The sequence below is a fragment of the Mus musculus genome, chromosome 2, assembly GCF_000001635.26.
Source record: "Mus musculus strain C57BL/6J chromosome 2, GRCm38.p6 C57BL/6J".
NCBI lineage: Eukaryota > Metazoa > Chordata > Mammalia > Rodentia > Muridae > Mus > Mus musculus.
Window position 1 is genome coordinate 154,349,091 of NC_000068.7, and position 16,557 is coordinate 154,365,647.

Sequence of the window (16,557 nt, forward strand, 5' to 3'; positions counted from 1 at the left end):
GAAGGAAAGAGGAAGTCCTTACAGAGCAAGGGGAAAGAGGCTTGCTATTCTACATCAGGACAGAACTGGATTCTCACTTCATGTTTCCTTCAGCTCTAGGGAATTGGCTTCATATGCGATATGCAGAGATACTGCAGAAGTGTACTTTCCACTGGTTAAGACAGGGTTAAAGACTGACCCTTACTATGCGCTAGCTAAGCATCCTATTGCTAGCATTCCAGTTCCCAGGTCTTGCTTTTATTAGTGAGTCTTTCCATACTTCACACAAACATATACATCTACATAATTGGTTCTGTTGCTATCGTTTGGAGATAGGGGACTGTTTTTCTACAATGCTAGGGACAGAACGTAGGGCCCTGAACACTCTACCTTTAAACTAGACTATATCTATACATTTTCTTTTCTTTTTTTTTTTTAAAGATTTATTTATTATTATATGTAAATACACTGTAGCTGTCTTCAGACACACCAGAAGAGGGAGTCAGATCTTGTTACGGATGGTTGTGAGCCACCATGTGGTTGCTGGGATTTGAACTCTGGACCTTCGGAAGAGCAGTCGGGTGCTCTTACCCACTGAGCCATCTCACCAGCCCTATCTATACATTTTAATTAATTCACAATAACTGAGCATATGTATATATGATCAAACATTGAATTTAATTTAGAATTATGTTCATTTACAATACAGTAGCAAGAATTATCAGATACCGAATATGTAGAAAGTGCTATATGTCACTAGTTACTCAATTGCCACCAAAATCAGATGACAAGAGCACTATTTATTTTATAAATGATAAATCTTGGGGCTGGAGAGATGGCTCAGCGGTTAAGAGCACCGATTGCTCTTCCAAAGATCCTGAGTTCAAATCCCAGCAACCACATGGTGGCTCACAACCATCTGTAATGAGACCTGATGTCCTCTTCTGGTGTGTCTGAAGACAGCTATAGTGTATTTACATATAATAATAAATAAATCTTTAAAAAATAAAAAATAAAATGTCACAAGGTCAGTAACACAGTACTCACTACAAAGCCAATACACCCAGCTGCAACATCATCCTGACCCATCAAAGCACAAATAAGTGTGCACAATACAAGAATCAGGAATTAGAATTTGGGGGGGGAGGGTAGCACATACAGCATAAGGGAAACAGAGGCAGATTGAATCCCTGTAAGCTTGAGGCCAACCTAGTCTACACACTAAGCTCTAGGCTCAGAAAGAAAAAATATATAATTTGAGGGAAATTTCAGACAAGATTCTCAACCAAATCTTAGCAAAACAAAACAGAGAATAATTTTATTAGAAGGAAAGAGAAAGGAAAAGCATATAATGGGGTCATATCTAAAATCTGCCATAAACCTAATTACAGCAGAATACAGGACAGTGCATGTTTATAATCCAAGCAATAGCAATAAAGATGGAAGATCAAGTTCAAGGTCAGGTACCCTGAGCAACACAACAAGACACAGTCGGTGTCAAAATCCAAGTGTAGAGCTGTAGAGCTGCAGTCCAGTGGTAAAGCACATGCCTGTCAGGCATGAGCAACACACACAGAATCAGAAAGACGGAAAGCAAAGTGGAACAGAGAGAGGAAAACAGGGAAGCAGAAAATGAACACAGAAGCAGCAAAACTACGACAAGACAACGTGAGGAGTTTGCCAGAGGCTGGTAGCAGGACAAGGTGATCGTGGACTGTGGTAATGCACTCAGCATTTCTTAAATGTACCTGGGATAGTCTCTCTGACATGATGAACTAATGCCACATATGCTTCTCTTGAATATCTGCAGTAAAGAACAAAAAGAAAAGACGCAGATGAACTATTCATCCTTTTCAGGGAGGGGAGGATAGGGTTACAAGAAGGTCTTGTGCAGCTTATTAGCCTTAAACTGCTGTTCTTCCTGGCTCTACCTCCCAACTGCTAGCATCATAGGAGTTATATGGCTCAATCTTATTTAAATGAACGCTATACAAAGACAACACTGTGAATTTACACGTGTATTCATTTTTCAATTTGTGATTTTGCATCCACAAATATAGAGGATACATAAAACACCCCTTTGGGCCAGTGAGATGTCTCAGCAGATAGATGCTTGTTACCAAACCCAGTGATTTAAGTTCAATCCCTGGAACATACATGGTAGAAGAAAACCAACTCATGACACTTGTCCTCTGGTTTACACACACACACATACTGCAGCTCCTAAGGACCATACGTTTAACAAATCAAGAAAAAAATCAAACACTTAAGTAGACCTCTAGGTGTTGGAGAGGTGGCTCAGTAGTCAAGAGCACTGTCTATTCAGTTCTTAGAACCCACATGGCAGCTCACATCTGCGACTTCGATCTCAGGGGATCTAATGCCACCCTCTGGCCTCCTTGAACAATGCACACATGTGATGCAGACATACATGCAGGCAAAAGACCCGTGTTTAATAAATAAAATTTGAAAAATGAAAGAAGTCCCTTAATCGTTGCCTCTGTGGAAAATAAGGCAAAGTTCTGGTTCTATGAACTTGGTCTTGGGTCTCATCTCTGCAGATTTATTTCCAAAGTGAGTCATGTGACCTGCATTTATATTCTAGCACCTTCAAGTTTTTAAAGACTAAAATTTCACCAGGTGGCAGTGGAGCACACTTTTAATCCCACCACTTGAGAGGCAGAGGCAGTCAGATCTCTATGAGTTCGAGGCCAGGCTGATCTACAGAGCAAATTCCAGGACAGCCAGGGCTACACAGTGAAACCGTGAAACCCTGTCTTGAAAGACAAAACAAATCAAAACAACACCCCACCCCCATAAACACACACACACACACACACACACACACACACTAATCTAAATTTTAAAACATGGCTCCCAGTAAGCACTTACTTTTTAAAAAGGTTAAGCAAATAGAGACTCAATCCCTATTCTGTTTACGGGCTGCATAGCAGCAAGTTCAACTGTCCACAGATTTACTCAAACAACCATCACTTATTAATTCACTACTGTGTGCTGTATACCATACTAGGTTCTTAGCAACAAATGCAGTGTTTAGTTATTCAGGAAAATGGGAAAGGTAAAGGATGTCCTCTCCCCAAGTAAGTCTGACCCTCTCCGCATGGCATCCAGTACACGGCTGCTTCCACTCTGGGCTGGCAGGTGGATCTGCTTACAGATGTTGTGTCTCTCACGAATCAGCTGAAGAACCTGATTAAACAGAACACATTATGGATTACCTAAGGCTCACCAAGAATCATGTAGAGAAACAATATTCTCTACCTTCTGGGAGGAGGTTGCTGTTGTTTTGTTTCATTTGAGCCCAGATGTCTCTGTGTAGACAAGGCTGGCATCTACCTCAGCCTGACTCTGCCTGACTCTGCTTCCTGAGTGCCAGAATTAAAGCATGTAACACAGTGCTCGGTAGAATACTCCTCTCATTGTTTCTCCAAAAAGGCTAATTTTCAAGTAATTAAAAGGTTGATTGGGTGCACACATTTAATCCCAGCACTTGGAAGGCAGAGGCAGGCAGACCTCTGAGTTAAAGTGAGTTCCAAGACTGCTAGGGCTACACAGAGAAACCCTATCTTGGGAAAAAAGAAAACAGAAGACATAGTCTTGCTAAGTTGTCCTAACTGGCTTGGTACTCACTATGTAGCCAAGGCTGGCCTGAAACTCATAATCCACCCGTATCAACTTCCCAAAGCTAGGATTGTAAACATGAATCACACACGGGACAAGAGCTGGGACTTGAGTACAAGTGTCTCAGGCTACAGGAAGTCTGGGCACTTTCCTACTACATCATATTACCTCCTTCTGTCCTCACTGTATCTCCACCACCACCATCACTACCTACCATGCAGCTGCCCACCTTGACAGAACGTCTCACTACACAAGTGGTCCCAAGCTCCCATTCAAAGCCATCCTATCGCCTTCCTGACCCTGGGAGACTTTAAAATCTTGCCAAAGGACCAGTCGTTCTGCAAGGAGATATTGTAATGTAACACAGAATCCTCAAAGCAGGATTCAAGGTCTCTGCACACACTACTGGGTCCAGGCAACAATATGCTTTAGGGTGCTGATAATGTTTGCTATAGCACTAAATATCACCACCACTCACCTCATCAGGAAAATCCTTGGGGTGAGGAGAGGTGAATCGGATCCTCATTTCAGGATCGATTCTTGAAACCTGATCCAGAAGGTGAGAAAAACGAAGCCCTCCTTGTTTGGGTTTATAGTTGGTGGTAAAGCCACGGCTGAGGTTAGCAGACCCTGCATTATTGAACTGGACTTCCGAATTGTCCCGAAAACTATTAACATTCTGACCAAGAAGTGTCACTTCTTTTAGGCCCTGAAAACAGAAAAAACATGTTGAAAACAAGTTTAGAACTTGGTGAACAGCTTCATGTCAAACCACTGATTAAAAATTAGCTGAATTTCAAGAATTAAAAGAGCTGGAGAGATGGCTCAGCGGTTAAGAGCACCTGCTACTCTTCCAAAGGACCCAGATACAAATCTCAAAACCTACACGGCAGTTGACAACTGTCTGTAATTCCAGTTGCATGTTATCTGACACCCTCATACATGGAGGCAGACAGACATGGAGGCAAAGCATGAATTTAAATAAATTTTTAAAAATACTACCTGAGTCTACCAAGAAACATATAGAAATCTATCTTTAATCCAGGGATTTCATACTTGAGTATCTTATCCAAACCCTAAACAATAGAATAAACCTTAAGCACAGAATGTGCACGCCTGTAATCCCGACTCAGGAAGTAAGGACGGGTTTCTATCACCATCAATCCCTTAAACAGAACATATCTATCCTAAAGGCGTTTTGTACTGTAGGGGAGCTGAAAATGGGGAAGAAGGAGATACATTTAGTATTTAGGCAGGTGAAAATAGATTTGTACAAGCTTCCCGTGGTGGAACTACTTGTGGACAGGCACATGATTAGGAAGGCTGTCCTCAGCCTGGCCAGAACATGCTCAGCAGAAGAGAGCTTGAACAACTTCACCTGCTCGGACAGCTTCCTCACTTCATCGAGAATGGAGGCAACTGGCCGGCTCCTCTCCCGGCCACGCGTGAACGGCACGATACAGTAACTGCACATGTTGTCGCAGCCCCGCATAATGGATCTGGGGAAGAAAGCACCAGCATACAGTTAACAAGTGGGCAATGGTGCCTTAGTGTGGGAAGCCGCCCCCACATTCGCCGTCACAAGATGGCGCTGACATCCTGTGTTCTAAGTTGGTAAACAAATAATCTGCGCATGAGCCAAGGGTATTTACGACTACTTGTACTCTGTTTTTCCCGTGAACGTCAGCTCGGCCATGGGCTGCAGCCAATCAGGGAGTGATGCGCCCTAGGCAATGGTTGTTCTCTTTAAAATAGAAGGGGTTTCGTTTTTCTCTCTCTCTTGCTTCTCTCTCTTGCTTCTCTCTCTTGCTTCTCTCTCTTGCTTCTTGCGCTCTCTTGCTTCTTACACTCTGGCCCGATAAAGATGTAAGAATAAAGCTTTGTCGCAGAAGATTCTGGTCTGTGGTGTTCTTCCTGGCCGGTCGTGAGAACGCGACGAATAACAATTGGTGCTGAAACCCGGGACGAGAAAATCCGGGACGAGAAAAAACTCGGGACTGGCGCAAGGAAGATCCCTCATTCCAGAACCAGAACTGCGAATCAAGGTTATAAGGTTCCCGTAACACAGACTGTTGAGAAGGATTCAACTGCCGAATTCAGAACTCATCAGCTGGGGAACGACGGTGATAAAGGTTCCCGTAAAGCAGACTGTTAAGAAGGATTCAACTGTATGAATTCAGAACTTTTCAGCTGGGGAACGAGGTAAGTCTGATCTTGAACTTTCTAAGGAAATTCAAGACAGTCTATCAGAAGTAAAGTGGAAAATGGCTTTACAAGTTATGTTTGGCCTTAAATTTTTTCTAGTGTTAGAAGCCCTTTTGTTCCTTTTCACATGTTATATAGTGCTTAAGATAGGGCTGAAAATTCTAGAGGAAATTCAGGACAGTCTATCAGAAGTAAAGCGGGGAGAGAGAGTAGGAGCAAGGAGAAACGGTAAGTATACAGGCCTTTCCAAGGGTCTTGAACCCGAGGAAAAGTTAAGGTCAGGTAGGAATACCTGGGGAGAGATTAGAAGGAAGGAAAAGAAAAAAGAAAAGAAAAAAGATCAATTAGCGGAGGTCTCTAGGAGAAGGAGCCTGTGCTCTGAAGAAACAGACTGGGAGAAAAAAGCGGCTCATTATGAAAGAAAAGGATACCAGCCGCCAAGTAAAGTGCTAACTAGTCATTTAAGGAAAAAGCCAAAAGCGGCTGGCGAAGGCCAGTTTGCTAATTGGCCTCAGGGCAATCGGCTACCAGGTGCACTCCCGCCCTATGCGGAGTCCCCGCCCTGCGTAGTGCGTCAGCCCGTAGTGCGTCAGCAATGCGCAGAGAGGCAGTGCGCAGAGAGGCAGTGCGCAGACTCATTCATTCCCCGAGAGGAACAAAGGAAAATAGAACAGGCATTTCCAGTCTTTGAAGGAGCCGAGGGTGGGCGTGTCCACGCTCCGGTAGAATACGTACAGATTAAGGAAATTGCCGAGTCGGTTCGTAAATACGGAACCAATGCTAATTTCACCTTGGTGCAGTTAGACAGGCTCGCTGGTATGGCACTAACGCCTGCTGACTGGCAAATGATTGCAAAAGTCGCTCTCCCTAGTATGGCCAAATATGTGGAATGGCGAGCTCTGTGGCAGGAGGCGGCACAGGCGCAGGCCCGAGCAAACGCTGCTGCTTTAACTCCAGAGCAGAGAGATTGGACTTTTGACTTGTTAACGGGTCAGAGAGCTTATTCTGCTGAACCTGATAAGAGGTATCAATGGAAGATCTTACCACAGGGAATGTCCAATAGTCCTACAATGTGCCAGCTTTATATACAAGAAGCTCTTTTGCCAGTGAGGGAACAATTCCCCTCTTTAATTTTGCTCCTTTACATGGATGACATCCTCCTGTGCCATAAAGACCTTACCATGCTACAAAAGGCATATCCTTTTCTACTTAAAACTTTAAGTCAGTGGGGTCTACAGATAGCCACAGAAAAGGTCCAAATTTCTGATACAGGACAATTCTTGGGCTCTGTGGTGTCCCCAGATAAGATTGTGCCCCAAAAGGTAGAGATAAGAAGAGATCACCTCCATACCTTAAATGATTTTCAAAAGCTGTTGGGAGATATTAATTGGCTCAGACCTTTTTTAAAGATTCCTTCCGCTGAGTTAAGGCCTTTGTTTAGTATTTTAGAAGGAGATCCTCATATCTCCTCCCCTAGGACTCTTACTCTAGCTGCTAACCAGGCCTTACAAAAAGTGGAAAAGGCCTTACAGAATGCACAATTACAACGTATTGAGGATTCGCAGCCTTTCAGTTTGTGTGTCTTTAAGACAGCACAATTGCCAACTGCAGTTTTGTGGCAAAATGGGCCATTGTTGTGGATCCATCCAAACGTATCCCCAGCTAAAATAATAGATTGGTATCCTGATGCAATTGCACAGCTTGCCCTTAAAGGCCTAAAAGCAGCAATCACCCACTTTGGGCAAAGTCCATATCTTTTAATTGTACCTTATACCGCTGCACAGGTTCAAACCTTGGCAGCCGCATCTAATGATTGGGCAGTTTTAGTTACCTCCTTTTCAGGAAAAATAGATAACCATTATCCAAAACATCCAATCTTACAGTTTGCCCAAAATCAATCTGTTGTGTTTCCACAAATAACAGTAAGAAACCCACTTAAAAATGGGATTGTGGTATATACTGATGGATCAAAAACTGGCATAGGTGCCTATGTGGCTAATGGTAAAGTGGTATCCAAACAGTATAATGAAAATTCACCTCAAGTGGTAGAATGTTTAGTGGTCTTAGAAGTTTTAAAAACCTTTTTAAAACCCCTTAATATTGTGTCAGATTCCTATTATGTGGTAAATGCAGTAAATCTTTTAGAAGTGGCTGGAGTGATTAAGCCTTCCAGTAGAGTTGCCAATATTTTTCAGCAGATACAATTAGTTTTGTTATCTAGAAGATCTCCTGTTTATATTACTCATGTTAGAGCCCATTCAGGCCTACCTGGCCCCATGGCTCTGGGAAATGATTTGGCAGATAAGGCCACTAAAGTGGTGGCTGCTGCCCTATCATCCCCGGTAGAGGCTGCAAGAAATTTTCATAATAATTTTCATGTGACGGCTGAAACATTACGCAGTCGTTTCTCCTTGACAAGAAAAGAAGCCCGTGACATTGTTACTCAATGTCAAAGCTGCTGTGAGTTCTTGCCAGTTCCTCATGTGGGAATTAACCCACGCGGTATTCGACCTCTACAGGTCTGGCAAATGGATGTTACACATGTTTCTTCCTTTGGAAAACTTCAATATCTCCATGTGTCTATTGACACATGTTCTGGCATCATGTTTGCTTCTCCGTTAACCGGAGAAAAAGCCTCACATGTGATTCAACATTGTCTTGAGGCATGGAGTGCTTGGGGGAAACCCAGACTCCTTAAGACTGATAATGGACCAGCTTACACGTCTCAAAAATTTCAGCAGTTCTGCCGTCAGATGGACGTAACCCACCTGACTGGACTTCCATACAACCCTCAAGGACAGGGTATTGTTGAGCGTGCGCATCGCACCCTCAAAGCCTATCTTATAAAACAGAAGAGGGGAACTTTTGAGGAGACTGTACCCCGAGCACCAAGAGTGTCGGTGTCTTTGGCACTCTTTACACTCAATTTTTTAAATATTGATGCTCATGGCCATACTGCGGCTGAACGTCATTGTTCAGAGCCAGATAGGCCCAATGAGATGGTTAAATGGAAAAATGTCCTTGATAATAAATGGTATGGCCCGGATCCTATCTTGATAAGATCCAGGGGAGCTATCTGTGTTTTCCCACAGAATGAAGACAACCCATTTTGGGTACCAGAAAGACTCACCCGAAAAATCCAGACTGACCAAGGGAATACTAATGTCCCTCGTCTTGGTGATGTCCAGGGCGTCAATAATAAAGAGAGAGCAGCGTTGGGGGATAATGTCGACATTTCCACTCCCAATGACGGTGATGTATAATGCTCAAGTATTCTCTTGCTTTTTTACCACTAACTGGGAACTGGGTTTGGCCTTGATTCAGACAGCCTTGGCTCTGTCTGGACAGGTCCAGATGACTGACACCATTAACACTTTGTCAGCCTCAGTGACTACAGTCATAGATAAACAGGCCTCAGCTAATGTCAAGATACAGAGAGGTCTCATGCTGGTTAATCAACTCATAGATCTTGTCCAGATACAACTAGATGTATTATGACAAATAACTCAGCTGGGATGTGAACAAAAGTTTCCGGGATTGTGTGTTATTTCCATTCAGTATGTTAAATTTACTAGGGCAGCTAATTTGTCAAAAAGTCTTTTTCAGTATATGTTACAGAATTGGACGGCTGAATTTGAACAGATCCCTTCGAGAATTGAGACTTCAGGTCAACTCCACGCGCTTGGACCTGTCGCTGACCAAAGGATTACCCAATTGGATCTCCTCAGCATTTTCTTTCTTTAAAAAATTGGGTGGGATTAATATTATTTGGAGATACACTTTGCTGTGGATTAGTGTTGCTTCTTTGATTGGTCTGTAAGCTTAAGGCCCAAACTAAGAGAGACAAGGTGGTTATTGCCCAGGCGCTTGCAGGACTAGAACATGGAGCTTCCCCTGATATATCTATGCTTAGGCAATAGGTCGCTGGCCACTCAGCTCTTATATCTCACGAGGCTAGTCTCATTGCACGGGATAGAGTGAGTGTGCTTCAGCAGCCCGAGAGAGTTGCAAGGCTAAGCACTGCAATGGAAAGGCTCTGCGGCACATATGAGCCTATTCTAGGGAGACATGTCATCTTTCATGAAGGTTCAGTGTCCTAGTTCCCTTCCCCCAGGCAAAACGACACGGGAGCAGGTCAGGGTTGCTCTGGGTAAAAGCCTGTAAGCCTAAGAGCTAATCCTGTACATGGCTCCTTTACCTACACACTGGGGATTTGACCTCTATCTCCACTCTCATTAATATGGGTGGCCTATTTGCTCTTATTAAAAGAAAAAGGGGGAACTGTGGGAAGCCGCCCCCACATTCGCCGTCACAAGATGGCGCTGACATCCTGTGTTCTAAGTTGGTAAACAAATAATCTGCGCATGAGCCAAGGGTATTTACGACTACTTGTACTCTGTTTTTCCCGTGAACGTCAGCTCGGCCATGGGCTGCAGCCAATCAGGGAGTGATGCGCCCTAGGCAATGGTTGTTCTCTTTAAAATAGAAGGGGTTTCGTTTTTCTCTCTCTCTTGCTTCTCTCTCTTGCTTCTCTCTCTTGCTTCTCTCTCTTGCTTCTTGCGCTCTCTTGCTTCTTACACTCTGGCCCGATAAAGATGTAAGAATAAAGCTTTGTCGCAGAAGATTCTGGTCTGTGGTGTTCTTCCTGGCCGGTCGTGAGAACGCGACGAATAACACCTTAGCACATCTCAAGCCAAGGTCACAGCTCTACAGTTGTCTTAGTTGATTTTTGTGCCTCTAATGTCACACTGATCTAGAGTGAGATCTGGAGTACACAATCACTAGGAACCAGACTGTAACTGGTGGCATATGCCTGACTTAGCACTTGTGGCACTGCTAACCATTTTTTATAGGTATATTAGTATATACTATACTATACTAATATTGGAACTTTTATGTAGAGGTTGAAAACAAACTCTATGTTTATACACATTATAAAACAGACCCTGAATTTAAAATATAGTTTGCATTTCTCACACAACCTTTTTCTTTGAGATGGCATCTTATGTGAGTCAGGTTAGACTTAAACTTGCTGTGTGGCAAAACCGGTGGATGATGTTATAACTCCTGGATCTCCTGCCTCCACCTCCCAAGAATTGCATTTACAGATATGCATCACCATATCTGACTCCAGCTTTGCTTTCCTGAGTCAAGGTCTCTCGATGATGGAGTCCTGAACTGCCAGACTGCCCTTGAACTCACAGCAAGCAATGTTCCTGCCTCCTGCTCCCAACTGTCAGGAGCTTCTTCCCAGCTACTGTTTTCTAATTCTAAGACAATGGCTTTCCAAATAACAGAGACTAGCCTGCAACACACAAAATGGCCACAAACTCACAACAATCTTCCTGCCTTGGCCTCAGATTGCAAGCATATACTATCGCAGCTTAAAAAAAAAAAAGTTTTTCTATCAAGGAAGCCCAAAATATTTCCTTAAGTGAAAACAAACAAGCGGGGCGTGGTAGGGCACGCCTTTAATCCCAACACTCGAGAGGCAGAGGCAGGCGGATTTCTGAGTTCGAGGCCAGCCTGGTCTATAGAGTGAGTTCCAGGACAGCCAGAGCTACTTAGAGAAACCCTGTCTGGGGGGGGGGAGCAAGAGAGAAGGGAGGCACTCATCCCCCAGCTCACACAGTGACTCACACAAAGGCAGAAGTGGCACTGGGGCTCGTCTGGACTGGCATGATATCTGCGTAGGTCTCATCCAGAGAGAGAAGCACATTTGCTGCTTGCTGACCTGACTCCACCACAGCCAGCAGCCGGGGAAGGTCTCGGTAGGCGTCTGGACCAGCCAAGAGATCTACCATCTTCTCCCTGTTGAGGATCTCTCCCTTCAGCCTCTCAGCCATGCAGCCTAGGAGTAAAAGAAACTATCACCTTTTCCCTGGCTCATCTGGTTCCTGGCTTTTGCTCAGTGCACATGATTTATAACTGCATTGAAGACCAAAACATAGAAATCGTCTCTGAGAGTTTACTATTATCCTTCAAACCAAACCCATTGCACTGAACCCCTATTTTCAAATACAAGAACATGATAGAAATATTCAGAGCAATTCAATCTTTCCATCCTTGCTGGAGATGGAACTCAGTGCCTGATACCAACCAAGCTCACCGTGAACGACTGAACAGCAGTCTCTGCCTCCAAAAGCCTCTCAGACAGGAACTGCTTCTTCCCAAAGGTAAAAATGAATTACCAATAAAATAAAAAATACTTTACATCAGAAGCCTATGTCTAAGTTTACAACTACACTAACACTTTTTTTCTCTTTCAGCCCCTAATATTTGCTAAACCTATGAGAAATAATATAAATAATTATGCTGATATAATTCATAACCTCCCAAAAAACATTATTTTATTAAGTCCATAAAACTTTAAAGTGAACTGGTGGTGGTAGCACACATCTTTAACCCCTGAACTCAGGCAGAAGAGGCAGATGGATCAATGCCAGCCTGGTCTAGGGAGTGAGCTCCAGGGAAACCCCATCTTGAAAAAACAAAACAACAACAACAAACTTTAAAGTAAACCTTTTACCAACTCCTTGTACTGGTTAGTTATTTGGAGTTTCTTTAAGGATCTTATTTTTATTATTTTTGTTTATGTGAATGGGCACCTGTGCAAGAGTGTGCACATGAGTGTAGTTGCCTGTGAAATTCAGAACACAGAGTTGAATCTCCTGGACCTGCAATGACAGGCATTTGTAAGCTGCCCCACACAGATAGATGCTGGGAACCAAATCTGGGTCCCCTGTAAGAACAGTATATGCTGCTTACTGCTGATACATCTCTCCAGCTCCATAGTTTGCTTTTTAGAGGGTTGTTTTTGTTTGTTTGTTTGGGTTTTTTTTTTTCGTTTTTATTTCTAATTATTGGGGCAGGGACACACACGAGTACAGGTGTAGTCCAGAAGGGTGTTGGATATCTCAGGAGGCTGGAGTTGAAACCAACTCAGGTCCTGTGGAAGAGCAATATATGTACTTAGCCACTGAGCCATCTCCCCACTCTAGCCCCATTGTTGAAGCTGTTAAATTGACCCAACCTAGAGTTGCTGGCGGACACCACACAGGAAAAAGAGTAGTGGGCAGGTGAGCTTCCTGGAGACAGGCCACTGTTTTGCACAGCTGTGATGGCTGTACCTTGAAGAGGCACAGCCCTAGAGGCTTTGTCCCAGGACTGCTTCCTGCTACTGCTGTGCCTTCTCCTGTCTATCATTGCTATATTCCTCAGATATCTGGCATGGTGTGACTGGGCATGGGGTGACCCTCACTATAGCCTGATGTGATTACTTCCTGGATGACAGCCCACTCTGTTGGGCAATTTTCCTGCAGATCAACATGAAGACGAACTTTCATGAGATAATGCTGTTTAGATGAATTAATGATTTTATGGAATTCCTGATTTGACTTAAATAGTTTTAGAAAGTTTGGGTAGTTGATAGAAGGTTTAAAGAGATGGTTTAAGTTGTTTTGCCAGAAAGATACAACCAAGTTAGAGTCACGAACAGAACGTGCCCGCCCGTCACTGTAGAATAGAGAGGGCTGCGCAGGGTAGAAAAGGAGCCAAGTGAGCTTTCCTGGGTTACAAGCACGGAACTGTACACAGAAGAGGAAAATAGGCTTGGGACAAAAAATGACCAGAGAACATTCTTTCTAGGTAGGCTCTGAGCTCCTGGACCTTGTGATCTAGAGATGTGGCCACAGGTTTTGGTGCGTACCATGAAAAGAGAGGGTTATAAATAAAGATGAATAATCTATTATAAGAGTAGAGAATAGGGGCTGAATAATAGCTCAGAGGTTACGAGCACTGACTGCTCTTCCGAAGGTCCTGAGTTCAAATCCCAGCAACCACAAGGTGGCTCACAAACCATCTGTAATGGGATTTGATGCACTCCTCTGGTGTGTCTGAAGACAGCTATAGTGTACTTACATATAATAAATAAATAAATCTTTTAAAAAAAGGTAGAGAATAGTTCAGGAGAACAAGACTTCAAAAGTAAGACATAAGATATATGATAATCCAAAAAAAAAAAGATGTATGATAATCTATTTCTTGGTAAATACAAATTGCCATCAGCTAAGCATAGGAAACTTGCTACTAAAGACTGGCTTGCTTAAACTTTGTTAATCAATGACATAAAAATTATTGCTTTCAGATTACAATGAACTTGTAGAAAGAAAGATAGACAGGAAATGTTTAGTTAGGAATGAGCAATTCCCTTTTGTGTAATGATTTTAATCTGTTTTTGACATATTAAGACTGATTAAGTTGCCGGGCGTGGTGGCGCACACCTTTAATCCCAGCACTCGGGAGGCAGAGGCAGGCGGATCTCTGAGTTCGAGGCCAGCATGGTCTACAAAGTGAGTTCCAGGACAGCCAGGGCTACACAGAAAAACCCTGTCTCAAAAGAAAAAAAAAAAAAAAAGAGTGATTAAGTTAACCATACTACAATAGACAGTCTGCTATGCATAAAGTTAAATATATTAACCAAATTCTGGGATGGAAAAAATGCAGTTTTCTTTTGATTAAAGTATTTTTTATGTTTATTTGTGTGTGGTGTGTGTGTGTGTGTGTGTGTGTGTATGTATGTATGTGGTGTGTGTGTGTGTGTGTATGTGTGTGTGTATGTGGTGTGTGTGTGTGTGTGTGTATGTGTGTATGTGTGTGTGTATGTGTGTGGTGTGTGTGTGTATATGTGTGTGTGTGTATGTGGTGTATGTGTGTGGTATGTGTATGTGTGTGTGTGTGAATGTGGTGTGTGTATGTGTGTGGTGTGTGTGTATGTGTGTGTGTATGTGTGTGTGTGTATGTATGTGGTGTGTGTGTGTGTATGTGGTGTGTGTATGTGTGTGTATATGTGTGTGTGTGTATGTGGTGTATGTGTGTGTATGTGTGTGTGTGTGTATGTGTGTGGTGTGTGTGTGTAAATGTGTGTGTATATGTGTGTGTGTGTGAATGTGGTGTGAATGTGGTGTGTGTGTGTGTATGTATGTGGTGTATGTGTGTTGTGTGTGTGTGTGTGTGTGTGTGTGTGTGTGTGTGTATTCCAGTACACAGAAGACAAAGTTGGTTCTCTCCCTCTACCATATGAGTTTCCAGAATCAAACTCGTGTCATCAGGCTTGATGGCAGTGCTTCCCCCCCTGAGCTGCCTTGCCGACCCAAGCATTTATTTCTGAACTGTTTCTTGGCCACCCAGACCAGAACTGTCCAACAGAGCTTTCTAACATGGAGAAGGAATATGCTAAATGGAATTGACTGCGGGCGCTGTACACGCTGCTGGCCCTAGTCAGGTGTGGCTACTGAGAAGCTGAAGGAAGAAGTGATTTTCCAACTTCTATTTTAAATGTGACTACCAGCTACTATATTGGTCAGGACAGACCTGGATTTTCACTTGGGCATGTTCAGTATTTCACATCAGAGATAATGACACTGGAAACTCATGTTGTCCTCCAGACTCCTGTGTCTTCCTCCTCCTATATGTCTGTATCTTGCGTATACATACCACATCAGGCTCCAGGAAGCCTCTCAGTCTAGGAAGCTCATCGCCATCTGAGCATCTATCACTTCCAAATGCCACAAAAGCTCTTTTAGGAGCTTCATCTCATTTAACCTTGCAACCCTAACATCAAGTAAGAGAGATGCACAGGGTAGATAAGGTTAATTTACACGCTGAGATCCAGGCCTCTAAAGCCTAAAGCCGTGGTTCTCAACCTGTGAGTCAAGGTCACATATCAGCTATCCTGCATATTAGATACTTATATTGTGATTCATAACAGTAGCAAATTTATACTTATGAAGTAGCAATGAAAATAATTTTATGGTTGGGGGTCACCACAACATGAAGAATTGTATTAAAAGGTCAAGCATTAGGAAGGTTGAGAACTACTGCTCCAAAGGAAAAACTCTACTGCCACTGGCCTGTCCTAGCACCCAGTTTCCTGAGGAAGACATGGAAGGAGTATGGAGTAAGTGACCATCAAGGCCAAATCTGCTTTATCTTTGGCAATTCTCTTTTTTAACTCTTTGCTATTCTAAGGCCAAAAGCCTCTGGCTTCTGGCAAGTATCTCCTGCTAGTAGCAGCAAGAGATTAAGAAAGAAAAATCTAACTATTTGGGTTCTTTGTTCTTCAACTCATGGGCTCCTCACTGATCAGATGAGAGGCTTGGTGTTTGTCAACACTTTATGAACCAGAGAGAAAAGAGGAGAAAGAAAGGAAGGATTCAAACACACATGTAGACACACACAGACACACACACTTTGACCAGGCCCAACCACCTGCCTCAACAATTCCACAAGTGTTCATGCATACTTACATAATACACATATACCTACAGGTGTATGTATGTACATATATATAGTCAGAAGCCCAGATGCCACATTTTATTTCTTCTCTCTGGCCTTTGTATACCTTCTTAGACAAAAGTTCTTTATAAAATTACCTCATATAAAATGTTACACAAAAGGGGAGTTACAGAAGGATGTCAATAGTAAGTTCAAAGCAGTGTTTCATTCTAAAAGCTCAGTATAAGTTCAAAGCAACAATTTCATGTGGCCTTGCTTTATCACATGGCTTGTGGCTTCATCCTTGGACCTGACCAAGAATGATTTCCTTGATCACAAATCTGTACCAAGCCTATTTTCTTATCCTAGAACAATTAGCCTATGACATATGAAGGTTTACAGAGCGCTATTTGCAGCTTTTAAAGGGCTCAAAATTACTTATATAAATTTAAGAAT

General features: G+C 42.9%; 1 protein-coding gene across 4 annotated transcripts in view; it reads right to left on the reverse strand.

Moving 5' to 3' along the window:
• Cdk5rap1 (CDK5 regulatory subunit associated protein 1) overlaps positions 1-16,557 on the reverse strand; it is a 151,028-nt gene that overhangs the window by 127,080 nt on the left and 7,391 nt on the right. For all 4 annotated transcript variants that reach the window (XR_003953696.1, XR_001783167.2, XR_001783168.2 and 1 more), the window contains exons 6-10: positions 11,467-11,677; positions 5,000-5,120; positions 4,100-4,330; positions 3,092-3,189; positions 1,728-1,783 (exon numbers count right to left, since the gene is read on the reverse strand). Coding sequence is in view for 1 of the 4 variants with exons in the window: in NM_025876.2 (NP_080152.1) it covers positions 1,728-1,783; positions 3,092-3,189; positions 4,100-4,330; positions 5,000-5,120; positions 11,467-11,677 (717 nt within the window). In the remaining 3 variants the exon portion in view is untranslated. The remainder of the gene's footprint in view (positions 1-1,727; positions 1,784-3,091; positions 3,190-4,099; positions 4,331-4,999; positions 5,121-11,466; positions 11,678-16,557) is intronic.